This window comes from Lepisma saccharinum, chromosome 3 (assembly GCF_977018435.1).
Source record: "Lepisma saccharinum chromosome 3, izLepSacc3.1, whole genome shotgun sequence".
Classification (NCBI taxonomy): Eukaryota; Metazoa; Arthropoda; class Insecta; order Zygentoma; family Lepismatidae; genus Lepisma; species Lepisma saccharinum.
The window spans coordinates 63,187,115-63,206,122 of NC_139231.1; the positions used below are offsets into that span (position 1 = coordinate 63,187,115).

The 19,008-nt window shown below is 38.4% G+C and overlaps 1 protein-coding gene across 6 annotated transcripts in view; it reads left to right on the forward strand.

Annotated features, from left to right (window-relative positions):
• Window positions 1-19,008, forward strand: part of LOC145985091 (putative RNA-binding protein EEED8.10) — an 83,584-nt gene that overhangs the window by 45,984 nt on the left and 18,592 nt on the right. For 4 of the 6 annotated variants that reach the window (XM_083118683.1, XM_083118681.1, XM_083118684.1 and 1 more), the window contains exons 7-9: window positions 59-625; window positions 10,480-10,678; window positions 15,314-15,450. In XM_083118683.1, the coding sequence (XP_082974809.1) occupies window positions 59-625; window positions 10,480-10,678; window positions 15,314-15,450 (903 nt within the window). Of the gene's footprint in view, window positions 1-58; window positions 626-10,479; window positions 10,679-15,313; window positions 15,451-19,008 lie in introns of those variants that run through there. The other 2 variants (XM_083118686.1, XM_083118685.1) reach the window with 2 other exon arrangements.

A 19,008-nucleotide genomic window follows, 5' to 3' on the forward strand; every position in this document is an offset into this window, starting at 1 on the left:
CATCTTGACTTCTCTTGTAAGTTCCGACCATTTTTTAAACTATTCTTTCATTTTACAGCAAAATATTGTGGGACTGTTCAGAAGATGAATTTACAAAATGTGCCTATGCACTCATATGGAATTCGTGCTGTGGGCAAGCACTGCTTTGATCTCAGATGGATTAATTTAGAAAACTGCGCAGGCATCAAAGATAAAGACATTGAAACACTCTTTCAGCTGTGTCAAAACCTTGAAACAGTTAACTTGTCAGGCAGCTTACGAATCCCAACCAGATGTTTTAGTTACATACCGAAAAATGTAAAGGAAGTCATTCTGAACAATTGTAGGGATATCTGCTTTCCAAACCTTGTTGAGGGTCTCAAACGACTTCCAAAACTGAGGAATCTTGTGCTGGATTCTTGCTCAAATCTGTCTGAAAAGGTTGTATTTGAAATATGTGAAAATGCACCAGGACTTCAGGTTTTGAGCATGGCCAATGCCCGTACACAAGTTAATTCTTGGATGGCCATAAGCAAACTGAAGAATTTGAAAACATTGGGCCTGCACATGAACTATCATGTAGACGACGATTTTTTGGAAGCGCTTTCAAAAGAATGTCTTCAATTGAAAGCACTTAATATTTCAGGTGAGTCATAGTTCTGTATTGATGTAAGACAATTTAATTATTTTATTAAACTTACTTAATTTTTAATTTTTAAAAAGAGAAGAAAATTTACGTTAGTGATCGAATTGAAAATCCTGATTCATGTCAGTTATTTAGCTGCTGGTCTGAATGTTCTGTTGTTGGTGTTATCTGCTAATACTATGTTCAGTCGTGTGTGGTTTCATGTCTTTTTCTTGTAGAGAGTGAGTGAGTGAGTGTGTGTGTGTGTGTGTGTGTGTGTGTGTGTTTGGTGTTTGTTTGTTTGTTTGTGGTTTTTTGCATGCATCATGTCTGACTCAGTTGTTAGTATATGCAGATGATGTAGACTCACTAGGGGATGATATAAATACAATTTATTTATGCTTCCCCGATGGTGCAGTGGTATCGTCGTCACCTTGTAATCAAGGGGTCCCGGGTTCGATATCCGGTTGAGGCACATAGTGGTTCGGATGTTAAACTGTAGGTCCAGTCCCGATTAGCCTTTCTGTGCATAAAGTGGACTTAAATAAAAGTCACTAAAGAGATACGCTTGGAAGTTAGCAAAAAGGAAACTACATATATGCTAACAGACCAAAATCAAGTGTCGTGTAATAATAGAGTTGGAAGTGGTTGAAAAAAAAAACAGTCTTTTTTTGGAGCTGCTTTTTTGGTTGGGTTTCATTTGGGCTACATCATGTAAAATTATTTAGCAAGTTGTAAAATATGTCATTACAAACTTGCCAAAATGTCCTTTTTTTTTTTTACAAAAATCCAGCTTTTTTATCATAAAAAAAACATTCAACAGAGCCAGCTTTTTTCAACTCTAGGTAATAATAATAATTTAATTTAACTCATTTAATCAGTTTCCAAATTCAAGTACTTGGGAATAATACTAACAAATGAAAATTATATTACGAAGTAAATAAAATGCAGACTTAATTCAGGAAATGCATGTTACTTTTTTCTTCATAAACTTTTATCCTCTCGTATAATATCTAAGAAATTAAAAGTTAAAATAATCAATACAGTAATTTTTGCCTGTAGTATTTTATGGATGTGAAACTGGGTTCATTACATTAAATGAGGAACATAAATTGAACATAAATTAAGAGTATTTGAAAATGAAATCCTTAGAAAACTATTTGAACCTAAAGGGGATGAGGAGCCAGGTGAGTGGAGAAGGTTACATAATTTAGAACTGCTTAATACGAGGGCTCCGGGAGGCACGAAATAAAACAGATATAAAGGCAACTAAAATTTATTATGCACAAAAGTTGCACACATACATGTGCTATTTTTCAACATAATTTCCACCTGAATTCAGGCATTTGTCATAGTATGGCACCATCTTTTGTATGCCCTCGTCGCAGAAGGTTGACAGCAGGTAACTCAGCCTCTTCCGAACCCCGTCCATCAGCTCCTTGTTGCTCTCAAATCTCTGAGACGCGAACCACACTTTCATCTTTGCGAACAAATTAAAGTCACTGGGTGCAAGGTCCAGACTGTAGGGAGGGTGGTTAAACACCTCCCATCGAAATTTCTGAAGCAAGGCTTGTGTGACTACGGCTGTGTGTGGGCGTGCATTATCGTGAACCAAAACAATCCCCGAGGACAACATGCCTCGCCTCTTGTTGTGAATCGCCTGTTGAAGTTTTTTAAGGGTTTGATTCACTGTACACTGCCACATTGATGGTTGTACCAGGCTCCATAAAATCTATCAGGAAGTCCCCTGGTTGGTCCCAAAACACTGTTGCCATAAGCTTCTTGGACAACATTGATCACACCTTTTTGGTTTTGTTTGGCGAGTTCGTATTTGACCCACTTTTCGTCACCTGACAGAAAAGCATCACCATTTTTTTGATAGCATTCTAGAAACTGCGATGCCAACCCCATGTGCTGCCATGGTCCTCGGTGAGGTCCTTGGGTACCCACCTTGCACAAAACTTGTGATAACCCAGCTTTACAGTGACAATTTCGTAAAGTGCTTTTCGCCCGACTTTCAGGATTTCAGAAGACAAGTCCGATATTGTGAAGCAGAGGCGGTCGTGAATCACTTTGTCCACACGTTGCACAGTGTCATCTGTCACGATAGATGGTCTTCCCTGGCCACCTTCATTGTGCATATCGGTTCGTCTCTTTCAAAACTTCTGACACTATTCCCTCACAGAACCTTCACTCATGAACTTCTTTCCATACACGACACTCATTCTGCGATGAAGGTGATTCCTTCAGCCGGAAGAAAGTAGATCACACCGCGAACCTCACATTTGGCAAGAGCAGCGATTACACTAGCCATCATTCTCCGCTCGCTGCACAGCAAGCACTGAACGCAGTAACCGATCACTTGGACCATGTTGCAGTAACTCATGCGCTTCTACCAGCGAAACTGAGGTTGATTTCCGAATAGCCTACGTATGTATTCATGTCCAGATATTTGAAATAATGAAATCAAGAAGACTTAGATGGGCAGGCCATGTGGCATGAATGGGAGTGGAAAGAAGAGTTTACAGGATTATTGTTGGGAAACCTGATGGTAAGAGACCTGTAGAAAGGCCAAGACAAAGAAGGATGGATAATGTTGAGATGGACCTAAAGGAAATCGGCAAGGATGAAAAAGATTGGATTGATCTTGCCCAGGATAAGGACAGATGGAAGGCTTGTGCTGCTGCTGCAGCCATAAACCTTCAGGTTTAAGAATGCTAGAGAGTAAGTGAGTGAGTATATTGTATCATCTCTTTTTTCATAAGTACACCATATATTCCTAATTTATTAGAACACCCATAACGAATGAAAAATCTGCATTAAGTTTAGCTGTTTAACAAGAGCATGGCATATGTTTTCAAATGAAGGTTGTTATGTTCCCCGGTTTAGTCTCAATGGATCTACTTGCTTTTATTCCTCGACGGCGAGCATGAGACTTATCAGCCTACTTTGAAGCCCTCAGATTGTGGGAAATCAGATAAGAATATGCTTACGTAAACCTTACCAACTCTCGCACACAAAAAATATATTTAGATGTCAGTTAATATATTACACTTACACTACAATTAAACTCCTTATTAGAAACAAAATTGTATTAAGATCATAATTGTTCTTCACTACACAAATTAACACATTCACATTTCCAAAATCACTTCCATTATCCAGCAACATTCATAATATATCTCACCTCACAACCCACAATCAAATGTTTTAAGGTTAGTCCATAACCATAATAGATTACCCAATTGAACAAAACAAATTACGTCTTCATAGACAATTAACATCTTAAACATATTAAACACTTAAAATGATACAATAAGTGGGTGCGTATCAAGGTAAGCATGAAGAAAAATTAGAACAATACATAGATGAATGTTCAAAACATAGCATAATTTTTTTTTATCTGATGATAAAATTTTCTAAATGATCAGATTTCATCCAGATATTTGAATTATCCATGTAAAGTTTTTGGCAGTTTCGGTTTGTACTGACACATGACCACAGCCAATTCAGGCAGCTTTACTCACATGCATCATGCACAAGAAGAAGGGGTGAGGGGGGGATGTGCAAGACAACTGAAGAATGAAGTGCACAAGCGTGAAAATATTTACACTCACATTTTGTTTTACATACTTGAGAATGGCAAATTACTGTATCAAATTCTTAACATTTTCCCTTACTCATATATATATATAGATACACACACACACTCACACTCACTCACTCACTCACTCACTCACTCACTCACTCACTCACTCACTCACTCACTCTCTCTCTCTCTCCCCCCCCCTCCCTCCCTCCCTCCTACACCAAACCTAATTTTTGCATAATTCTCATGAACAGGTTTTGTTAATAGGTCCGCCACCATATTAGTAGTAGACTGATAAAACACAGAAATATGCTCCTTTCAATAACATCTCTGATAAAATGGTGGAGTACATCAATGTGTTTAGTACACCTATTTTGTTGAAAATACTGAAGAATAAGTTCATGAAGTGCTTTGGTTGTCATTAAAAATAACTACTTGTACACTGGCGAACTTTAAAAAATGGTCTCCCTCCTCTTAGTTAGATTGGAAGGTAGTTGGAAACACTTCATTACTACTGTATTGGATAAGAAAGGGGGGGGAAGGCAGTTGCAGACAAGGCCATCACTATCCTATGCGCACGTAAACTTGTTTCCGGAAAGCTTTCTGTTGGAGTCTTGTCAGGCACGATCTGGGCAGTTTGTGGAAGATTTTTGTGTTCCTTACCCCCCCCCCCCTCCTCAACAAGTGCAACAAATGTTTATGGTCATGGAAATTATTTACACAGTTTGTTTGAGTAACGTCGTTTTCTACCTCTTGAAATTAATGGTGACTGGAGATGAAAAGACACACGTGGCAGATTGTAACGTGCTTTGAAGACAGAGGTCTTAAGTTCGAACCATGATTAAGGCATGTTTGCCCCATCACATCCATGTTATCAATTGGTCAATCATTCTCATCGCCACGGATTAACCAAGAGGCAAAAAGGCAATGTAATATCCTAAATAGAAAGAATACAGAAAAGGGGCAAGGAAATGCACATATCGTGCCGAGTCGAGATTGTGTGTTGCAAGACGGAAATGTGTAACTATTATCGCAAGAGTACGTTCAATTATATTGGGGCAGAACCATATATCACACAATACAGGTGAAATTGTTGTAGGCTGACGTGAACTGTTAATCTGCATAAACTCTTAAAATACTCTAATATCAGGTTTTTTGTTCCACTTATTATTTCAATTTTGAGGGTCTTCATGACTGAATACTTTGAACACTGCTCTATGAAACCGGAGACCCTATGTTCGATTGATTGAATGATTGATTTGCTTTATTTTACTTTGCTTCTTGTGCCACTTTTGGCTAAGTTGCAAATATGGGGGAGGCCTCCCCGATGGTGCAGTTGTAGCATCGTCGCCTTGTGAACAAGGGTCCCCGGGTTCGATAGGCGGTGGAGGCACATAGTGGTTTGGATCCCACTTTAAACTGTAGGTCCAGTCCTGATTACCCTTACTGTGCATAAAGTGGACTTGAAACACAAAATCAATCAAACTCAATCAAATATGGGGATTAGTGACGATATGATGAAATTGATGAATGGACACTCACAAATCCATGCCCAGGCCAGGATTCGAATGCGGGACGCCTAGCGTCGTAGCGTGATGTGATAACCACTCTGCCACTGGGGCCGGAATCTATTTTCTGAAGCGTGGGTAATATTTAAAGAGCTTATTGTGTTCGTTCATTTTTTCTGGTCACTCCAACATTTGTCCTTATCGTTGAAATTAAACAATAGGGATATAATATGGTAGTAAAAATAGCAAGGTTACCACATGCCTGTCACGTGCCGAAAGAAACGACCTTCTTTGCTCATTTTCTTTTTATATTTGTATTAGAGGTAATGACCAAAGAGAGAAAAGAAACAAAAAATGAACAACCTATTTTCATTCATGAAGGAAATAAATCGCCAGCTCAGAACCTGATTTCTTGAGAGCTCAAAATGGACAACAAATATTTCTTCCGAGGCCGAATGACCACAGAAAGAAACGATGTGCTAATTCCTTGGTGACTCATGGTTAACATTGCTCTTCTGTGTGGTGTTCACAACTGACAACTGTGCAGCTCTTTCTTATCTTGCACAGAGTTTCGACATTGACGCTGGAGTGTTTCCAATTCAATATCGGTTTTTGTTTGTTGCTTCCAATCTAACTGAGAGGAGGGAGACCTTTTTTTAAAGTTCGCCAGTGTACTTTACTATCAATTATGTGGTAAACTACTTCTCTAGCAGCATCACCCAAGGTATAATATTCTGCTTCAATGCTTGAATAAGCCTCTGTTGCTTCCTTGATTCCCAATTTATAGTTGAGCTTCCAAATTTTACAACTAGATCACTATGTGACTTACAGTCTACCACATAATTTGCCCATCAGGTTTTTATATCAGTTTCATGTTTTTTAAACTTGAAACAATTTAATGCACCTGCCAAATATCCCAAAACTCTTTTTGCTGCAACACAGTGTTCGTCATTGCAACAACTGTTAAATTGAGTTTACTACATGCAAATGAAATATCTGGCCATGTACAAATTGCCAGATACATAAGACCACCTACCAATTGCTGATATGGAAATCTATTATCACACTTTTGAGCTTTATCTAATTTTAGATTCAGTTCCATGGGTGTTGACACAGGTTTAAAATTGGTCATACCAAATTGTGTAATTGTTTAGTGTACTTGTTCTGAGATACATTTAGAGTATTTATATGGCGTACACTTTTAGAAGGAACATGAGTTCAGCCAATACACAGCCAGTGCTGTCGCGCTGTTGCCAAACCAACTGCTGGCGGAAGGGAAACACAGATAATTCGCTGTGTCCAATATTCAGCTTTTTATGGGTATAATGCATGCACCTGATATTTGAGTACAATGAAATTAGTGAAGAATTCTACACAGGATTATATCATATCACTGCAGCATATAAGAGAAACTCGTACCTGAAAGAAGTTTGAAGGTACGTATTTATTGTAGGGGAACTGCAAGGTCATCATCATTGCTCTCGTTTCTGTTTTCTGGCATGTTTCCCAGGAGATTTGAATAGGGGTTTGCCGATTTCTGTGGTAGATACTTTACCCTGTTTTACAATGCGCAACACAGTATGCACACATACACCACACGCTTTAGCCGTAAGTTCTCGACTCTGAGAAAACACTGTTTCAGCACTCAATTCTTGCGAACGCCAATTCCTTGAAGTAAGAATAAGCTTTAAAACTAAGATTTCTGTCTTGTGAATGTAATACGAGTATTTATCCTTGGTGCCTGTACTACTGGTACGTACTAGGTTTCGAGAGCGACATTATTAATTTTATTTGATTTGCTTTATTTTACTTTGCTTTTGTCACTTTTGGTTAATTGCGAAGATTGGAATGAGTGATGATATAATGAAAGTTCATAAACATCCATGTCCAGGCCAGAATTCGAACCCGGGACTCCTGGCGTCGTAGAGCGATATGCTAACCTCTCCACAATGGCGCCGGTGCGACATTATTAAATAACACTCACGCAACACACACTATTGCACAAGTATCGAGCATAAGGGCTGTATTGCACATCACGCTACGACGCCAGAGGTCCCGGGTTTGAATCCAGACCTGGGCATGGATATTTGTGAGTGTCCATTCATCAATTTCATCATATCATCACTCATCCCCATCTTCGTAAATTAGCCAAAAGTGGGAGCAGAAAAAGCGAAGTAAAATAAATCAATCAATAAGGGCTGTATTGAATCCTCTCACAACTGTTCTTCATGCCGTACGAGTAAAATTATCTTACACCGCCCTTGTTATGAAAACGCTGAACTCAAAACTGACCCAGACTCGCAATGTTTGTGAACACACAAGACAATGAAAGGTCATTGTGCATATTCTGCCAAATTTGACACCCATAGTTTTACCGAGAGACAACAACTCATCGGGATCAACACGGTGGCAACGAAAAAACAATAGACGGAACACGGGAGGAAAACAAAAGGGTCATTGTGTGTGTGTGTGTAGAGACGTGTTGTTTCCCATGTTTCTTCGAGAAACGATAATTCTGGCGACGGAAATTCATGGGACTTGGACAGTCAGGTTCAAAATGTCTTGCCCCATTTTATGATGAACCTTAAGTGGCGAGTTTTATGAAAACTTCTTGCGCGCAAGAAAAATTCAGAACACGGCGTTTAACTCGCGTGCCGCAATTTCCCAACTGTACAACGTTGCACTCCTGCCATTGGCTGGTCGCCACGCACACCCTCTGTGTGGCTCCGTCCGATATTGCTTCTAAAACCGTGCGTCGTGTAGTTTCTTCTATCAACTTACATTCCTAGACCATGTCTTAGAGGTCCTAATAGTTTTACATCAAAATTTTCTTTCAATGCATTTGTTAAAGTTTGCTTCTCACATCTATTTCACTAAATATCATCTACATACAGCAATAATCATTATTTTGCAATTTACATATGCTACAAGGTTCACATTTTGATTGATTGTATTTCATTTCAATCAACACATTATGTATTTTTTAACCATAGCAGCTCTTTTTGAGTAAACATACCTTGTTCAGTTCTTGACAATAGCTGCAAATATTTATAATCTATCACATATCTTTGGGTAAAGCCCTTTGCAACTAGTCTAGCTTTATGAAAATATTTACACTCGCATTTTGTTTTATATACTTGAGTTTTATAAATTACTACGTCAAATTCTTAACAGCCTACATCATTATCAAAAAAAAAAAAAAAATGAATTACAGAATGCACTGTAGATGCTGTATAGTTTTTGGTAAAAATTTACTATCCGTCGGACACCTATAAACTTCTTCATTTCGTCAATTTTTGACATTCGTACTTACCTATCTGCTTCGTGGAACATTCCCTAAGGTGTATTGACATTTTTTTGATCAAAGTAATTGCAATTTTTCACATTACGAGTACTTTTTTCTCGTAGTCTTTTCGCTTGTCTGACACACAATATGGCACGTACACCTTCCTACATAATCGCGCGTCGTGCTTGTGTTTTGAAATACCCATGAACAAAGCTCATCTCATCTAATTTTTTTTTTAAAACTTTTTCGCATTGTTTTACGAAGAAAATTGTAATGTTTCGTGGCGCTATCCGTGAATGGTTTTTGGGGCTATCCGTCCCGGAATTGGTGGGAAATTTAAACTAAAAAAATATTTTCCTTTGAAATTTTTGAGTCCAAATTTCCCACCGATTCCGTGCTTCACCCCTGGGGTAATTGACCTACCGCTACCATGGCCCCGCCTCCACTCCGGCTACCCGGCTTTCTCTATAGAGTCTCTGTTAAAGGCATGTTAGAAATTGGCTGGAGTCACCTGCCCCCAAATGAACCCCAAACTTTCAAATTTGAAGAAATCCGTTTCCAGGACACAGAAAACTTACCTGAATTTCACCACGCATCCACGACATGTCATATTAGGCATATACCCACAGCCCATTCCTTCTAACAAGTAGCTTACATTCACTGCCACATTCTCGACATTCCTTTCCTTTCTTCACGTTCCAGTGTTCAATTAAATCAAAAAAATCCACTGGATCCACACCCAGTACGACACATCATGTTTCTAACTTTCGTTGCAAACACAGACAGTTCGAAATAGTGGATACCCAATGAATATGAACAAAACACAATCACGATGCGTGATGATATACGAAGGTGTACGCGCCAAAGGCTATTGTCCGTCGGAGAATTAATTTTCAACAAATAACATGAATTTCCGTTATGATACATTCCCACATCACACGAAATACCTTCCAGATGTTAGACAATGCTACAAGAACTTATTATCGTAAGTAGTTTCTTCTGTAAAAATTAAGAAATCTGTCTGACGAATAGTAAATTAGTACCTAGTTTTTAATATAGATATGTCAGCTTTTTTTGGCTCCTCAAATTTGGTGTATTTAGTGATCTCTGTGGTGGAGTGGTTAGCACAACACGTTACAACGCCAGAGATCACGGCCAGTGATTTATCCACACACTTCCTAACACCCCCTAAAAGTTTTCACAATGGCCCAATTTATGGTCACTTTGACTCTAAAAATAACCGTACATCCCTCTAAACATGAACTTACTCCCCCCCTCCAGATAGAAAATGCTGGATAAACCTTTCGTTCAGGGATCAAATCCTAGCTTGGACATGTGTGTTCTGTGTGAGCATCCTTTCATCACTTTAATCATATCATCATTCATCCTCATCATGTGTGTAGCCAAAAGTGGCATAAAAGCGAAGTAAAATACACCAAATCAATGAATCAACCTAATCTGGTGTTTGTGGACCTTATTATTTTTATTATAGGATTTCAGTTGTCGTCGATTGCTACTTGTGTAACAGACAGAGGTTTTTACCACTTATCTAAACTACCACATTTAGTAGTTCTTGTTGCAAACTACTTGGAAGAAGTTTCTGATAGAGGCCTTGTACATTTATCCAGTCGGGGCATATTGAGGAAACTGGCTTGCCGCAAATGCAACTTCACAGATTTTGGTTGCAGCAGGTATGTATGTTTCTTCAGATATTACATTAGAATAAATCGTATGCATTACATTTATTTGAATACATGTGTAATAGGTTTAGTAGATGTGCTAAATTGTGAAAAGTAATACATAAAAAGTAATTATATTCTGCAATGAAATGAGTCGGTGTGCTTCATAAACAATAAAAACAAATCTCTTCTGCTAGCGACTTAAATCATATTGCTTCAACTTGACATGCATGTTGTGTGTACAAGGTGCATTCAATGGAAAACAAATGTTTTTTTTTTATTTGCAGAGAATTTATCACAAACACTGAAATAATTATATTATCGCTGTTGAACATAGTTACCTTGTATAGTTCAATACACTTCACCCAGCATGTAGATACCTCAGGAAAATAATTTTCTCAGATGGGTGCACAGCCACTCATGCACTGTCAACTGAACCTCATTGTCATGCTAGAGCTGTCTTCCATTGAACACATCCTTCAGTGGACTGTAGATGAGAAAATAGGAATTGTAGCTTTCCTGGCATCGTAATTCGAACAAGATTCTTGGATTACCAGCCAGGTTAAATCAGCATTAGCTTTCCAACATTTTGAGTGCATACATTGCTCTCATCATCAGGGAATGTGAAAATGGAGACCAATGTAGGGTTAAATATATGACTATGATGGAGCAGAGCTTGGGTGCTGTACTCACTCTGGATCCTGGTGTTCTTATTGGCTGAGTTCAGTTTATTGTAGAAAGGTTAGGTGTAACCTTTCTACAATATCTGTATGGTTGAAGTTGGGCAGCAAGTATTTCGGCGATTGAACCCATACAGTTTCAGCAGGCGAAAATGTCTTATAAGCCTCGTTGTGGTTGCTTCTAGGTTTCGAGAAAGGAGGAGCCTCTGCCCTCTCAACATCTCTGACAGGATCATCACGTTCATCACGTATACATCTCCACCATGTTCTTGGAGTGTATGTTAGGACTGAGGCTGCAGGAAGACTAAGTTCCTCCCCTAGCAGGGAATTCCTCAAAAACAGCAGGTACTCTACTAACTTGGCATCAAATTAAAAGGAAGTCAGATCTGGATGTTCATGTGACACCTTCAACATGCCAGTCTTCACCATGAATATGTATGTATCTTCTCTCTGCAAGTCCATTGCTAGGACTGGGGTACAGTGGAATTGTGATGTGTTCAATCTCGAACTGTTGGCAAAAGGAACAGAACATGAGGCTGCTGAATGCTGGAGCATTGTTGGAAACTATTGGCTGTGGAATTCAAAGGATTGATCATGACGGAAGAATCCAGTGTATGGTCTCCAGTGTATCTAAGGACGATACTGGCCAGACATCTACCCAGCAACTTTAAGCATGCACAAGTAAAAGGAAGTTCGTCCTAGTCATGAAGAAATGGTCCACGTGAATTCTTTGTCCTATGGATCTAGATTCCAGCCACCTATTACCTGGACCTTTCTTGACCTTTGTACGTGTGGATTGATAAGTTTCCTCATCAACTGGTTGAATGGTAACCTGCTAAGTGTATCCATCGTAGGTGTAGCATCTTCATTTAATGGCTTGTGTATGGTGTTTGGCTTTGATACATCACCACCAGTGCTAGAAGTAAAGACTTGTTGAGATTTCAACTGCGAGTGTTGAAGTTGCTTATTCTTTGTAGGTATTACTACTATAGAACTTGGCAACTCTGAGTGTAACAGTAGCATCCTCCAATCTGGAGTAAAGATATCCAACCAGGAACAACCTATGAGTGGATAATTTAGATGTTCCTTGCACAAAATAACAGGAAGTGAGTAAGTCGATCCAGTGTGTGCAAGTTCCAGTTCACCCTGTCCCTCCACTGAAAGAGCATGTTCCCCTACACCATATTTTTTTTATATAGTGGAGCAGTTAATATGGGTCGTTGGGAACCAATTCCTGAATGAATCTGCTTGGAATAGAGTTAGGCAGATCCTGTGGTGAGCTGACATTGTATGAACTTGTCGTTAATAAGTAAATACTTTAACATTGGAATCTTGGATATCGGATAACTGTTCTGTTGTTGCTTGTCATGTGAAGATTAAGCTGACCTGATGATGTGAGAGTCACAACTGTATGAGACAACACTAGGTAACCATGTTGTTTGCTCAACAAGTGAACTTTGAGATGTTGACATCTGCAAATTTTTGTGTTCAGTAGTTTGTTTTATGTTGTTATGACTTTTGAGTTTCTGTTTAAACTTCTCTCTCTTCCTACACCGTTTCTGCCAGTGACCACATTTCCTACAGAATGAACAAACATAATCCTTGGCTGGACAGTTGTCTTTGGAATTATGTTTGTATGTACAGTTAGGATAGCTGTAAGCAGTATATTTCATTCTGTGACTCGTTGGAGCAGGTGAACAACTATAAGTATTTTGTTGTGGTTTGTCCCCTTGCACTGTTCTTCTTGGAAATTGGGCCGAGGTGCGTAAAACTGTTGACTCTGGCTTCTTATTTTCTGAATGTATTAATAACCGAGTCTCTTTCTAAAAAAAAAAAAATCATTTGTAATGAATGTTCTGAAAGCAACTTCCTTCTAGTAACTTCAGGTCGAATATATAACACAATCCATTCAACCAAAGCTTCATCCAGATAATTGCCGTAATTACATTGTATAGCTTGTTGTTTCAACCTGATAACATAATCGGAAACTGTTTCCTCTTGCACACAACATCGAAATTTGAATTGTTCAACAAACTTGTTTCTTACAGGTTTGTAGTGTGACAAAAGGCTATTCTTGAAACAAGAATACGATAGATTCTGCACAAGATCTGGTGGGAGAACATTCTTCAAGACTTTAAAAGCCCTTGCACCTATGAAAGCCATGAGTATAGTAACTATCTGATCATCAGTGAAGTTTTGAACAATGCTCAACTGTTCTAAACATAACAAATAATCTTCCGAATCAAGTCTCCCCGATGGTGCAGTGGTAGCGTCATCGCCTTGTAATCAAGCGGTCTCAGGTTCAATACCTGGTGGAGGCACGTAGTGGTTCGGATCCCACTTTAAACTGTAGGTCCAGTCCAAATTAGCATTACTGTGCATAAAGTGGACCTAAAACACCAAATCAATGAATCATAATCTTCCGAATCTTCGTCGAAAGCAGCAAATGCCATGTTTGTAAACATATTTATGACTGTAGAACAAAACTTGGAGCCTAATAACTATGGAAAGTGAGTTTTCAATTAGCCAAGAGCGGCAGAAAAGTGAACTAAAATACAGCAAATCAATCAACAGGGTGGCTACTTACTGGAAATTTCTTGAATTCCGGGAATTTTGTAAGAATTCTTTTTAGACGTGAAAAATTTAAACTTTTATTAATCCAAATCCCATTGAATTTATACATATATGTGAATGCCCAGAGACAAGTTTTTCACAGTTTAGCTTTTATTTTTATCAAGGAAGGAAATTAAAGCTGCATGAAAAATAAAACAGAATTCTCTCAGTCCGTTTACTTTGTTAGTGTCCTTTGCAGAACAATTTGTTTGACAGATGGAAGATTATTGCAAGATATGATATAAATATGTTGAAGTTGATTAGGTAATTTTTAGTTTGAAATTCTTATACAATTAACATTTTTTTTTTAGATTAGTATATCTTATAACATTTGTGATTTGTGTTTGTAGATGTATTTCAAGTCTAAGTTTGTGAAATGGCAAATGTAAATTCCGCACATTAAATTAATTATTTTAAATACGAGGGTTACAGCAAAAGTGTACTTTTTTTCCACGATAATGCAGGTCAGGCAAGAAATTGTAAAATATACAATTGAAAGGTCATGATATATGCTAACATTTAATTTATGAATTCTGAACAAGATAGAGATCTGTATCAGGATATAGAGAAATACAAAATACTTGCAGTCACAGGCCATCCTGAACGTTGCTTGTCTTCCACGCGCGAATGCTGCTGTCCACCTTGCAACAGTTTGGTGTGGTAGAGCATCATTTCATAAAGCTTCCACAAGCTCAATGTGACATTCTTTCGCATTCCTTCCACGGAGAACTGCAATTTTCATATAAGAATGCTGTTCATGCCGGGTCACATTCATCCTGCACGACTGTTTAACGTGCACTGACTTCCCACTTCCCTCAGTTCAATGTCTTGGCAGCCACTGCCATCTAGTGGCATTACATGCAATGTATTGCATGTGATGGGGTCTCCAGTGTATATTTTAAAATTTCTTGCCTGATCCGTATTATCGTGGAAAAAATGGTTGCCTTGACTTTTGCAGTAATCCTCGTATATATATTCTATTTAATTTAATTGAATTAGAATTTTTGGATACATTGGAATCACACAGATCGTTTATATTTTTAATATATTTGTGTGTGTGTAGCAGTGTGGGTGGTGAGAGGAAGTAATATATTAAGGTTGAAATAGAGAAAACATCTGCTTGTACCATTGAATTTTTGGAAAGTTCACCTTGAAAACCAGAAATTATACTTGAATTTTTTCACTGTCCTAGAGTGGCCACCCTGATCAATCAATTTTAGTTCTGTATTGCTGCATTTGAGTGAAATTATTCCAAGCATTTCAAGATGGCAGACTATAAACCTTTAAAGCTGTGGAAAATAAACTTGGTTCATTTGATGTGAGATAGATATTTTATCTGTTTTCTTCTTTCCAGATTAATATCTTCTTGCCCTGATTTGACCACATTTGACGTCAGTTACTGTCGTTTCGTTAGCTCGAAAACAGTTGGGGTTGCTTTGAATTCTGTGGAGATGAGGACTAAACCTGTGAAGCTCGCACTCCATGTTTCAGGTTAGCAGTTCATGCAAGTTACACTTTCCTACCCCATCTCCACCCATCATCACCATTCCCAAACCCTTTTCCTTCTCCTCTGTGTGTCCATACACAATCTCATCCTAGCATTAGTTTTCGACAAGCCCGGTGAGAGAACCACTTTTTTGCCAGCCTCCATGGCAGAGTGAATATCTTAGCATGCTTCGATGCCAGGTGTCTTGGGTTTGAATCCCAGCATGGGCATGGGTGTTATTTGTGAACGTCGATTCATGAATTTCACCATATCATCACTCATACTCATCTGTGTGATTAGCAAAAGCAATTAAATAAACCAAATCAACCAGAATCAACCATAGGCATGCGCAGACCCTCCGATTAGGGTAGGCAAAAGCCATGATGAAAGTTCAGTGAGGAAATAATAATCTCATTTTATCTCACTGTTTTAGTTTTTATTCCATTGATGAAAAAATGATGTAAATTGTCTTTGAAACGTACATGCTCCTTTTCATCCAAACAAAACTGTTATAAGAGCAACTGTCTGAAGTACTTAGTTGTTTTTACTTGTCCTTCTGGTAATTCACAATGCATTTCAGAAAAAAAGGAAATTGCGAGCGAAGCGAGCAAGAAAATTTTATCAATCCAAATTTATATAAATTGAAAACAGTATTGATTCAATAGCGTGCAATAAATTTCATGGGACGCCATGGTATTCTCATTTACAATTTTTCTCATTCAGATCGTTCGGTGTAGAGAGACAACTCTCGCAGCCCCTGAACTACTACTGCTCTGAACTTGACAAGACTGTAAGAAAAGCAGATATTGCGAGCAAAGTGAGCAAGAAAATTTTACAAAATGAATTTTTATTTGTACGAAAATTTGAAGTCGAGGTGGCAATTGCCCCACTGTGCTGTCTGGAAGAACTAATGCAAGTAAGACGTGAAAACTAATTCTATCTTCAGTATCCTTTTGTCCTGCTACTCTAACATTCTTCTAGTCTTGCATTATTTTACTTCAAGCTTTGCCCTCCTAGAATTCATTTCCGCCCAATGTTGGGAAAGGCAATGCCCCCCTGCCCCCTTATGGTTGCACCACTGAACCCCCTTCCCCTGTAGAAGTTGATTTGAACTTTCATCGGCTTAAAAATACTTAATTTTCTTTAAGAGTATGATATTGTTTAATAACAGCAATAAGATTCCTCTACACTAAATTTCTAAGTGAAAGTATGAGTATAATAATAAAGGGGCATGGAACATCTGGAAGGAGAGGGCAATGGCCACACCTTCCCCTTCGAAAATGAATGTCAACCTAAAAGTATATATTTTACACATATAATTTTTGATTTCATTCATAGTAATTTACATTTATTATTATGTGATAATTTCAAATTGAAGTGGTGTTTCTTGACGGGGCAAAACTATTATCCGGCTAATATGTCCCATGGAAAAATGCCTTGCTTGACCCTTCGTGGAAATAAATCTGCGAACGTTCGTGATTAGGGGGCAACTGCCCCCCTTGCCCCCCCCCCCCGTGTGCACGCCTATGGAGCCAACTGTACCTTCACTTTGGACCTGGCAACTTTGTAAGTTGAACACTTACTTTTGTTTGCACCATCTGTTATTTAAAGTGGAAGTGCTATTTGGGCTGCTGTGGCTGCAAAAATTGAAGTCCAGGGTCTGTTGAGTGTTTAGTATTTCCTTCTCATTTGCTTTATAGCCCTTCTGGTACTATTTTTCTTTCATTCAGTATGCATTTATATACACATAGGAGGTGGACAGATTAATGGAAACACTTGAAAAAGTTACATAGTACCCATAGTGGGGGACCACTTTTAGCCTTTAGGACAGTTTGGATTCATCGTGGAATCGAGTCGTACAAGCCTTGAAAAGTCTCCAGTGGAATATTGTACCATTCTTCCAAAAGCACATCGTGCAGTTGCTGCAGAGATGAGAGTTGAGGAAATCTAAGTCTTATTCAATTCTCTAAAACCGACCACAGTTGTTCAGTAATGTTGAGGTCTGGTTATTGCGCTGGCCAGGAAAGATGTTGAAGTTATCTTCATGTTCCATAAACCAAGATTGAACAGCTCTTGTGGTGCGAATAGGTGCATTATCATCTTGAAAGATTGCATTCTTGTTGCGGAACAACATGTCTACATAGTTACTGACTGTAATTTTATGTTGCAGAGGAATGATGTGGCCAAAATAATACCAGGAGATCCAGCCCCGGCCCTAGGAATTTTGCCGGCCTGTGCAATTTTACTTCTTGCCACCCCCACACCACATTATGTACAAACAAATCGTAATGTGTGAACAACTAAGCTTGTTATCCGTGGCAATTTCACATGGTATAACTAATTTTTAACATCATAAAATGAAAGAATACATAATGTGAGAAGATAAGTTATTCATAAATAAAAAAATAATATATATTTAAGCCTAATAATAATAAAATATCTGTTGCATTTACTCACCATAGTTTCTGCCGACGTGTAGAACTCTCAGCACTCCTGTTTTGTTTCACTATTTCTTCATGACTATTTTATACTGTATATAATTATGTATATTTTCCAGAAAGTTGTACATGAAGTAACACATCTTCACTTCATCACTATGTACAATTATGTATGCCTCGTATACCACAATTTCTTCATGATTACACTATTCACTTTGTACCTTCACTTTGTACAAATGAACTTTTCTAGCTTTTATACATATTTGCAAAGTTGCGAATAACAGAATCATAGTGGGGTGTAAGGGGTACCTTCCACGTAGGTGCCAAAAAGTCAATGTCACTTCCACACAGTGACCTGGACTGCATTTTGCAGACAAACGAGGCTGGTGACACTGCACTATGGCTAGTATAATTTTGTGTGTGTTGTCCTGTTTTTTGTCCTTGTGTGTGCTGAGTGCTCGTTTACAGCCTCAGCTTTTAACAGAAGTCAGAATATTTTAAGATTTTAAGTTTTGCAACGTTAGGGTTGTTATTTGTAATGGTAAGGGGCTGGCCCCGGTATAATGTGATGGGTGCAAAATAGCCTAAGTGCTGACACACCCAAAATTTTAAATTCAAATTAAAAAATTTAAACAGAACCATAGTCTAATTTTTGACCAATTTCATGTTCAATTGAGATCATGGCAACCACGATTCGCCCATTGTGGAACGTAAATAAGTTTTAATGAGCTTCAGTTTCGAAAAACTACGTTCGCCACTTGCAACTGTTACCGGCAGAGTAAGCAGTATTCTCAAAGCTACGGCTACATTTGGAGCGAAACAATTGTCAATAATGTAGCGCAACACTTCAAGTGGAGGCGAATCAACTTCTATTAAGTGGGAAAGTACCTTCAGTTCAATGTATAACTCAGTGGCATCAATGTCTCGGTGTTCCTCATGTGTTAAAATTTTCATCTTGCGAGATTCGGCAATACCTAACATCACCACCTTTCGCAGTCAACACGTCAAAGAACAATGCAGCTCTATTTCCGACTACTGAATGTAACACGTCAGTTTAACTCAAACCTCGATAACAGGGGGTGGGAGTGGAGGACTGGCATGCAATCAAACAATAGATAGCTTTTT